Raw genomic sequence first — 9747 nt, 5'->3', positions numbered from 1 at the left:
GGCATCAGACAGGAAGAGCGTGTCCCCATCGTTCTGCTGCAGGACCTGCAGGCATGGCCAGTCTGACATGAGTGCCAGAATCCAGGGACATCTCCGAGGTGGTCTGCTCTGGGTCCGCTCCTGTGTGGGCACCCTCTACCTCAGGAGGGGTGAGGGTTCCCTCTGCACTGTGCGGGCTGTGCCAGCTTGGGGGTAGCTGGCAGAAGAGGCAGATGTGAGCCCGCCATCACAGACACTTGATAAACTAGCAGGAGAGTTGTTCGCCGTCGTCAGCTGCTGGGGAGCTGTGTATGGGGTGCTGCCACGCTGTTCCTGGGCCTGGGGGTGAAGGCACACTTTTGAGGGAGTGACAGGTCCCTAACCTGCCTGGCTGCCCCTCCCGGCATCAGACGGGGACGACGAGGAGTGGGGAGGAGTGGGGAGGCTCTGGAGGGAGGTTTCCAGGCTGAGAGCGTGTCCCCCCATTTACCTGCCACCTGGAAGGCAGTGGGAGAAGGGCTCGGCCAAGTCCAGGCGCCCCCCAGCGCTGTGGGAAGGGCCAGCCGAGTGCATGGGTGACCTCCCTGCCGGAAACACACTTCTAGAGCTCAGGGGATGGGTTGTGTGGCGGTGGGGTCAGTGAGCAGGGGCCGGATAGAGTGGTGGGGCCACCCCCTCATTCCAACCAGAGAGACCGAGAGCCGAGTGGGGGCAGGAGGAGGGGGCAGGCACTGGCAGCTTGGAGACTGGGTGGTGGGGTTTGGAGACGATCCTGGTAAGGGGCGCTGTTGTCTGTGGGGAGTCAGAGGGGCAGGGTGGCAGGTGGGCTGGGGACTGTGGAGAGCAGGCTGACAAGGAGGCGTGGGATTGGCTATCCCCACGGAGGCTGGTGGTGACAGCTGTGCTGGTGACGGGTGGCCCTGAGAAGGGAAGGTCAGATGGGCAGAGCATGACAGCCCTTAGCTCATAAAAGATCTGGTCATGCCTCCCTTTGGCTTCTGTTTTCCGTGCCGAATAACCCCCTCGATTCCATCAGCGGCTTGGCCTTTTTATAACAGTAATCTCCCTGTTACCAGCCCCCACGCGGTAGAATTTGGAGCCTGGACCCCGTGGTCCTGCACATCTGCATCTTTCCTTTCCCTCTGCCAGCGCCCCCTCTTCTGCCTCATGGCTTGTCCTGGTTCGTCATCGGTGTCCTGCTGCATCGTGTCTTTTTGGAAGGATAGTGGACTATAAAGGGAGAGATAAAAACCAGTTATGTTTCACATGGATAAGCCAATAGTGTTTCTCTTAAAACCTGGTCTTCTAACCTCTTGTGTGGAAATGTAAGCAACTTTCCTTGAGCCTCTCCCAGTGCCTGTGAGGGCCGGTGATCCAGGCCGCAGATGGGAACAGGCATGTTCTTTTCCTCTCAGGGAAGGGTATTTCCTGAGCCTTAGAGAATAGAATAAATGGAAAAGTTGTTTATAGTCCTGTTTTTCTTTTGTGTACTATTTTTTTTAACTTTTTTTTAAAGTTAGTGTTTTGTTTAAAATTTTTTTTAATGTTTATTTTTGACAGAGTGTGAGCGGGCGGCGGGGGGGTGGGCAGAGAGAGAGAGAGAGAGGCACAGAATTCGAAATGGGCTCCAGACTCTGAAATGTTGGCACAGAGCCTGACGCAGAGCTCAAACTCACGGACCATGAGATCATGACCTGAGCTGAAGTTGGACACCCAACCGACTGAGCCACCCAGGCGCCCCAAAAGTATTTTTTTTAATGTTTTATTTATTTTTGAGAGAGATTGCAAGCAAGGGGGGAAAGGGCAGAGAGAGGGAGACACAGAATCTGAGGCAGGCTCAATGCTCTGAGCTGTCAGCACAGAGCCTGACGCAGGGCTCCTACCCACAAACTGTGAGATCATGACCTGAGCCAAAGTCAGACACTCAACCGACTGAGCCCCCCAGGCACCCCTGCCGTGTGCTATTTTAGATGGTAGTTTGGAACGGGCACCTGCTGCTTCTGCCCCCGGAAGCAGGGTTTCAGTCAGCAAGTGTTGGGTGTGTGCATGCTGGGCGGCAGCATGTAGTGGACCGCAGCGAGCATCCGGCTGGACGAATGTGAGCAAGGGGACACGTGTCCGCCCTCTGGTGGGACAAATGTGCAGGGCGTGTGGCCTGGACGAGGTCAGGTGTTCTCGGCGGGGAGCAGAGCATGGGGACAGGTATAGTTGTAGGCAGGGCACCTGGAGGTGGGGAGTCTGTCCCCTTCGGATGAAGGCAGTGACCTCCCCTCAGACCGGACCAGGTAATACACATTACGCCCACAAGATCTCAGAGACCCCAGCCGTCCCCAAGCATGTCGTGTCTTTGCTGTCCTCAGGGTTTATCTTCAGGTCTGTGTCTCGCCGGCTCACACGGGGCCCCTCTTGCTGCCTGGTTGGTGTCTCCTGCCGTCGGGTCGACGGGGCCGCTGCACGTTGAGTCGTGGGGAGTCTGTGCCCCAGCAGAGCCAGCATTGAGTTCTGGAGCGGGGCCACCCACCACCCTCATGCCTGAGTGATGGCCTGTACTCAGTTGGCCGCTGAGCCTCTCGTCACCCATCTTGGGTTTTCGTTGCCCCGTGCCGGGCCCTCTGTCCGTGCTCAGCGTTTCAGGTCTCTGGCGCCAGAAATCAGGCATCAGTGTTAGAGAACACTCAGGGGCGCCTGGGGGGCTCCGTCAGTTGGGTGTCTGACTCTTGATTTGGGCTCAGGTCTTGACCTCACGGTTCGTGGGTGTTAGCCCCGCATCGGGCTCCACGCTGTCAGGATGAAGACTGCTTGGGACTCTCTCTTTCTCCCTGCCCCTCCCCCGCTCATGCACACTCTAAATAAATAACCTTAAGAAAAACATAAACACCTTTTTCATATTAATGTGGTTCATAAAGGGAATTAAAGTGGTTTTTAAAGTCATCAGTGATTTTTCCGGAAGTCACCTCCGTCGGAATTAAGGAGGTTAAGATTTTAGAACCCTGCCGTGCTTAGACCTTAAAGGTTGGAGTCTGCGGGTCCCGTCCAGAAGGACCTCAGCAGGTACTGCAGAGTCGTGGGCGCCCATGGGGGTGGGGGGGTGGTGGCGACTCGTCCCTCACTCTAGCCGGTTACCCCCAACTCCACTGCCCCCCTGGCTCACTCGCCACGGGTTGTAGCAGTCCCTCGGAGGCAGCCAGCCACCTGCCAGGGCCGTCTCCGCGCGCCCCTCCGCCCAGAGCCCCGTCTGCCCCTCAGCCGGGTGGCTGCCCCGGCCAGCACACGTCCCGCCTGGACTCATCAGGTAGCCCGTGGACCTCAGGTACAGCGCCTCCCAGAAGCCCTCGCGGCAGTTCCCGCATGCGTGCCGTCTGCCACGTGTGTTCGCAGAGGGGGCCAGGGCCTCGCCGCCTCGACCTTTCACATTGCCCCGTAACGCGGGGACTCCCCGCGCCTTTGTTGAAATGAATGTTAGTGACCTAAGGTGAACAAATCAAAACAGGAATGATGAGAGATTTTTCAGATGACCTGTAAATAGGAGGAAAACATTGACCAGTTGGACCACCAGGTAGAAATTGATTTGACAGGAAGGGCAAGAGGAAGAGATGATGGGCTGCCCTGTAGAACTCCTTTGGGTCTGTTCAGAGAGTCTTTCCAGAACGGACCCACCAAAGGCAGCAGTCAAGCACGGTGCTGGTGATGGCGTTGTCCGCGGGTGACCGGCGCAGGGCGTGCTCGGCTCGTCTCACGCTCTTCGTTTCAGAGTGAATTCGATAGTCGATGTCCTCCTTGGACCTTGTCCTGAAGGATTGAGTTGCCGGAGCCAGAGGGACCTAGGGAGACCCTGAAGTGAAGAGAAGGGTCCAGAGAAGTTCATCTGTGTGGCTGTGTGGGAGGCGCTCTGGAGACTGCCCCTCTGGAGGGCCACACGGGGCCCCCGACAGGGTGCTGCTCTGTGCAGGGAGGGTGATGAGAGCGCAGGGAGCACGGAGAAGGTGCGCGGTGGGACATGGGTTGGCCCACAGGTAGCTCGCAGCTGCGGGTGCCTGTACTGTGTGCGTGGCCAGTGAGCGTCTGTGGGTTGTGTCATTTAATCCTCATTTAACCTTTGAGATGGGCGAAAATTACTCCTGGTTTGCAGACTAGGAAACTGAGACCCAGGAAGGCTGCGAACCACATAGCAGTTCTAGGTCAGGGCTAGGGATTGAGCCCGGCTGTCAGTCTGCTGCCTTTCTGCTGTTTAAAATCAGAGAAGGATAAGGGCGGCTGGGTGGCTCCGTAGGCTAAGCGTCCGACTCTGGATTTCAGCTCAGGTCATGGTCTCACGGTTTATGAGTTTATGAGTTTGAGCCCCAGGTCAGGCTCCTCACTGATAGCACAGAGACCTCTTGGGATTCTCTCTCCCTCCTGTATGTGAACATGCTCGCTTGCGCGCTCTCTCTCTCTCTCTCAAAATAAGTAAACATTAAAAAAAATAAAAATAAAAACAGAAGCATTTTGGAGAGAGTACTTAGGGCTGGACTGAAACTTTTTTTCTTTTTAATGTTCATTTTTTGAGAGAGAGAGAAAGAGAGCGAGCAAGCAAGCAGAGGAGGGGCAGAGAGCAAGGGAGACACAGAATCGGAAGCAGGCTCCAGGCTCTGAGCTGTCAGCACTGAGCCCAACATGGAGCTCGAACCCACAAGCTATGAGATCATGACCAGAGTTGAAGCTGGACGCTTAACCAACTGAGCCACCCTGGCGCCCCTGAAACTTTTTAAATTTTTTATTTCTTTTAGAGAGAGAGTATGAGTGGGGGAGAGGGACAGAAGGAGGCAGATAGAGAATCCCACCACACTCCATGCTCAGCATGGAGCCTGACACGAAGCTGGACCCCACAACTCTGGGATTGTGACCTGAGCCAAAAATCAAGAGTTGGATGCTCAACTGACTGAGCCACCCAACACCCCTGGACTAAAACTCTTAAACTTTGAGGTCTGGTAGGAGCCTGAGATCAAGCAAAGACGAAGAGACATTGAGAACTCAGAGAGGTGCCCGGTGGCCCTGTTGGGAGACCATGCAACTCTTAATCCCCGGGTTGTGAGTTTGAGCCCCTTGTTGGGTATAGAGATTACTTAAAAATAGAATGTTAAGGGAGAAAAAAAAAAAAAGAACTCCCAAGGTTAATGCTAGAAACATAGGTTGGTATAATCACATTGAAAAAAAGTTAGAAATTGCCTTCCAAACCTGGATTTGTTCTCCCTCAACAATGCGCAGGGGCCACCTGACAGAGCAGCAGTCCCATGTCTGGAAGGCCCTGGACTCCCACACCTGTGCACTGGGAGGTCTGCGGGGAAACGCTCACAGCACTGCTGTTTAGAATAGGAGTGTAGACATAATGCAAAATATTCATCAATAAGAAAGTGAATAAGTAACTTGCAGACTACTGTGAAACAGTCAAAATGAATGAGTTTTAGCTTTTTTATCAGTAAAGATAAACCTTAAAAATATAATGTGAAGGGACTCCGGCGGAGGGGGGGCTCAGTCAGCTGAGCATCCAACTTTTGATTTCAGCTCAAATCAGGATCCCAGGGTTGTGTGATCAAGCTCCACATGGGGCTCCGTGCTGACAGCATGGAGCCTGCTTGGGGTTCTCGCTCTCCCTCTCTCTGCCCTTCTTCTACTCATGTGTTCTTGCTCGTTCTCTCTTTCTTTCAAAATAAATAAACTTTAGGGGCGCCTGGGTGGCTTAGTCGGTCAAGCCTCTGACTTCGGCTCAGGTCAGATCTCACGTTCGTGGGTTAAAGCCCCACGTCAGGCTCTATGCTGACAGCTCGGAGCCTGGAGGCTGCTTCCGGTTCTGTGTCTCCTCTCTCTCTGCCCCTACCCCTCTCATGCTCTGTCTCTCTCTGTATCAAAAATAAATAAAACTTAAAAAAAAAAAAAAAAAAAAGAGCAAGTTGCCAAAGTATACAAACGGCATCCTTTTTTTAAATATATACAACTGAAAGAGAATAGTAAATTATGTAGTGTTTAGGAATACATAGGCATATGGTTAAATTGTCAGTAAAAGTAAGGGAATAATAAACACAAAATTCAGTCTAGTGGTCATACCTGGGGAACGGAGGGGCGTGAGCGAGCTTCAACAGTGTCTGGTGATTTATTTCTGAAGTTGAGGGATGGATTCCCAGGTGTCCATTTCATTTATTAGGCTTTATAACTTTTATGTACCTATAATATACATAACGTAGTGTATATATATAGTTTATATGTACGATATATACAATAAAAATATAAAACATGCATTTTTTGTGTTGGGTATTTCATAATAAAAATTTTTTTTAAATGTTTAGTTTTGAGAGAGACATAGAGCATGAGCAGGGGAGGGGCAGAGAGAGAGGGAGACACAGAATCTGAAGCAGCTCCAGGCTCTGAGCTGTCAGCACAGAGCCCAATGCAGGGCTTGAACCCATGAACTGTGAGATCATGACCTGAGGTGAAGTTGGACACTTAGCCAACTGAGCCCCCCAGGCGCCCCCATACTTTTGAAAACAGAAAACAAGTCCCATGCCTGGGAATGAGAAGGGAAGCAGGCCCCTGTGATGGGTTTAGACTCAGTTGTAGACGTGTTGCTCATTCATTGGGATGTAGGAGTACAGCAATCAGAAGTTAGAAGGAACACAATTTCTGACCGTGGGGAAGATAGTCAGACCTGGATTCGTCAGCTTCTGCCTCAATTTCCTCTTCTCTGACACAGGAACTCTTTGCCACATGGGGCTTGGTGAGGATTGAGCAAGAGGGTGGGGACAAAGCCAGGGACCCCACACCATAATGGTCGCCATGAATCGGGATCTGTGCTTAGCGGGTGCACACTTGGGAGGGGGCTGCAGGAGGTATGAGACAGAGGCCCTGTCCTCTGGGGGCAGAGACGGCAATATGGCTCTGTTAACCAAAAAACGTGGAAGAGGTTTTGAAAAAAACAATCCTCTTTTTTGGGCTTAGGCAAAAAATTCTCGTTATAGTTGAGATCAAGGGTTGACAAACACGGCTTTAAATCCGTTCCTGCATGTTTTTCCTGTAATTTCAGCACTGGGAAATTCGGAGCTTGTTTCATACCAGGGCTCTGTAAGCAGAGTGACCTGACACTGTACGCGTCACGGCCGGGGCTCCGGCTGTGGAAGGCGGACATCCATGGGACCGTTCAAGCCACGTTTATCTTAAAAGATGTCTTTGCCGGAGGCGTCAAGCCTTTCGAACTGTACCCGCGTCTGGAGTCCTCCAGCTCGGGAAGCTGCAGCTTACCCGAGAAGCACCTGGGGCTTGTTTCCTGCTTCTTTCAAGAAGGCTGGGTGCTGAGCTGGAATGAGTACAGCATCTACCTTCTAGACACCGTCAACCAGGTCAGTGACGTGGCCGCCCCGCCTCGCTCCTGTCTCGAGGGTGTTCACCCACAGAACCTCTCCGAATACAGGGAGCCGTGTGGAGTCTGATGCGTCAGGTTGTCCATTGAGTCCGTTGAGGAAATCAAGTGAAGGTCTGATTATTAAGTAGATTTGAAGAAATGTTTGGGTTTGGTAGAACCTTCTGGCTGTTCTGCCTCTAAGCAGGAGTCCCATCTGCCCTGCGTGGAGGTTCTTTACTTGGAGCTTGAGGACAGGGCGAGCGGGGTTGGGGCCACCAAGCTGCCTTTTAACCCTGGGTGGGTTCCTCTTCCTGAGCAGCACGTTGAAAGGCATTTTCGTGTTCTTCACGTGCAGACAACTTAAGTTTTCTTCTTTCTCTGCGTACTCTTTGAACTTGATACATACTTGGCAGTTAGTGGGGGTGAAACGTTTGGTGATTATGCATCGGTTCCTTTCTTCTGAGCCCTCGCCCCCGGGGCTTTTTCCAGCAGGTGCAGTTAGCTTCGTTTTAGAGGTAGAGAAACAGAGACCGAGGGGCCGTCCGTGCGCACGGCAGGGCTGCCGTCAGGGTCTGTGTGGCCACATGATTGGCAGTTTTCAAACCAAGAGCCTGTTTCTACCTTTTCATCAGGGTTATTAAAAATTAACAAAAAACGTAGACGCATTTTATCTCTACAGTGAACGCTCTGTTGTTTGTATTGTTGGCTGAAAAGAGAATTTTTAAAAAATCATTGCAGACGCTGAATACCCCAGCTGGTGTTAGGGACACACACCTTCCTCCCGTTCATTCAGAGCTGTGCTCCCGGCGCACACTAGTCTCTCCCACAGGAGTGCACACAGGAGGGGTCGGGCCCGGGAGCCACCTGCCCTGTGGACATGTGGACAGAGTGCCGTGGGCTGTGATGAGTCCCAGGCAGGGCAGTGCCACTGAGGCTGAGCTCGCCAGGGACTGTAACCCAAGGAGGGGTTGGAACTCTCACAGGGAACAAGAGTTGGGAAAGGAGTCTGAGCAGAGGCCACGACGTCATGGAGGGACAGGCTGGGGTCTGGGCTGGCCCGCTGCCCTCAGGCTCCTGCGGCACAGAGCCGGGCAGATGTGCGAGGCTGATGGGCAGGTCCCACCCGGGAGGGTGAGCTCCATTCCTCGGGGGTCCGGTGCAGGCAGGACGTGGCTCCGAGCGGCTGGGGGTGGGGGCAAACAACCCTCTGGGTCTTGTGACCGACTCCAGGTCACATGCCTGTTAGACATTACCTGCTCGGGCTCTGAATTACTCTCTTTTTTATTATTACAAGTTTTTATTTTATTTAATCTCTACACCCAACGTGGGGCTTGAACTCACCACCCTGAGACCAAGAGTGGCACGCTCCCCTGACTGAGCCGGCCGGGCGCCCCTGCTCCGAATCCCTCTTTAGAAGTTCTGGAAAGCTGTCGTTTGAGTTCTTTGGACTCCTGCACATGTTTGCGTGTTTTCAACTACTTTTGTTGCCTAATTGTGTGATTTTCTTTTCTTTTTCGGGCAGGCTCCAATTGCTGGCTTGGAAGGATCTGGTGATATCGTGTCTGTTTCCTGCACAGAAAATGAAATATTTTTCCTAAAGGGAGACAGGAACATCATAAGAATTTCAAGCAGACCCGAAGGACTAGCCTCAATAGGTTTGTAATTGTCACAAGATGTGCCCTGTGTGTGATTGTAGTTTATAATTTGCAAACCCTACCAGTGTTCCGCTAGTGAGATGGCTGTGGCTTTGTCTAAACAAGGAAGTATTTGGAGGGTTTCCTGTGATCCTTAAAATAGGATGTACGAGACTTTTCTTGAAGCTTACCTATTTCAGGCTCACCTCACACAGTGTCCCATTTGGAAGAGTGGCTCCCTGGGTCCGGAGGGCAGGGAGGGGGCGCGACACCCACCTGACTGCTGTCCGGTGATCCGCTGCGGCGTGTGGGGTTAGTACTTCAAAGAGAGATTTGCCAAGATTTTAGAGCATTTAACTGTGTTATCTGGGCTGTATCTTTTACCCTTAACCTGGTTCTTCCTTGTTGCACTGAGTGTTCTCTCTGCTTTTGACCTTTCTCTGTGATGCGTACAAGCCCGGGTTCTGACGACAGAGGGGTTGGAACACGCATTCTCGTGCGCACGTCTGCAGGTTGGGGCTCATCAGTGAGCTCGTGCCTGATGGTGACGGCGGCGGTGTGGGCCCTTCCCCTCTGTGCCCTCCCCTCCCCTCTCCTCCCTGTCCCAGCCTTCTCGCCGTCACTCGCCTTGTTCTCACTGTGTCCCAGAGCCTGCTCAGCACATAACATTCCTGACCTTGTAAGGTCCTGAGAACACCCCTGAGTGGAAGGTGCTGGTTCCATAGATGAGGAGACGCAGTTCCCGCCCCCAGGCCGGCCCCTTTC

At 52.8% G+C, this 9747-nt stretch overlaps 1 protein-coding gene and 1 long non-coding RNA gene across 13 annotated transcripts in view; one reads left to right on the top strand and one right to left on the bottom strand.

Moving 5' to 3' along the window:
* TECPR2 (tectonin beta-propeller repeat containing 2) overlaps positions 1-9747 on the top strand; it is a 105820-nt gene that overhangs the window by 33754 nt on the left and 62319 nt on the right. For all 6 annotated transcript variants that reach the window (XM_029951223.1, XM_029951225.1, XM_029951224.1 and 3 more), the window contains 2 exons: positions 7034-7346; positions 8871-9003. In XM_029951223.1, coding sequence (XP_029807083.1) covers positions 7034-7346; positions 8871-9003 — 446 coding nt within the window. The remainder of the gene's footprint in view (positions 1-7033; positions 7347-8870; positions 9004-9747) is intronic.
* Positions 3481-9391, bottom strand: LOC115301390. 7 transcript variants are annotated; one of them, XR_003913104.1, is made up of 5 exons: positions 9189-9391; positions 8690-8942; positions 6061-6177; positions 5194-5318; positions 3481-3811 (listed from the first exon to the last, which is right to left on the bottom strand). It is a non-coding gene; the product is annotated as an uncharacterized LOC115301390 (long non-coding RNA). The 7 variants fall into 7 exon arrangements; XR_003913101.1 differs by lacking the exon at positions 5194-5318 and having other exon boundaries at positions 9174-9391; XR_003913102.1 differs by lacking the exon at positions 5194-5318 and having other exon boundaries at positions 8690-8917; positions 9174-9391.

The sequence above is a fragment of the Suricata suricatta genome, chromosome 9 (assembly GCF_006229205.1).
Source record: "Suricata suricatta isolate VVHF042 chromosome 9, meerkat_22Aug2017_6uvM2_HiC, whole genome shotgun sequence".
Taxonomy (NCBI): Eukaryota; Metazoa; Chordata; class Mammalia; order Carnivora; family Herpestidae; genus Suricata; species Suricata suricatta.
Note: the sequence above shows the minus strand (reverse complement) of the source record. Positions and strands in the feature narration are given on the sequence as shown.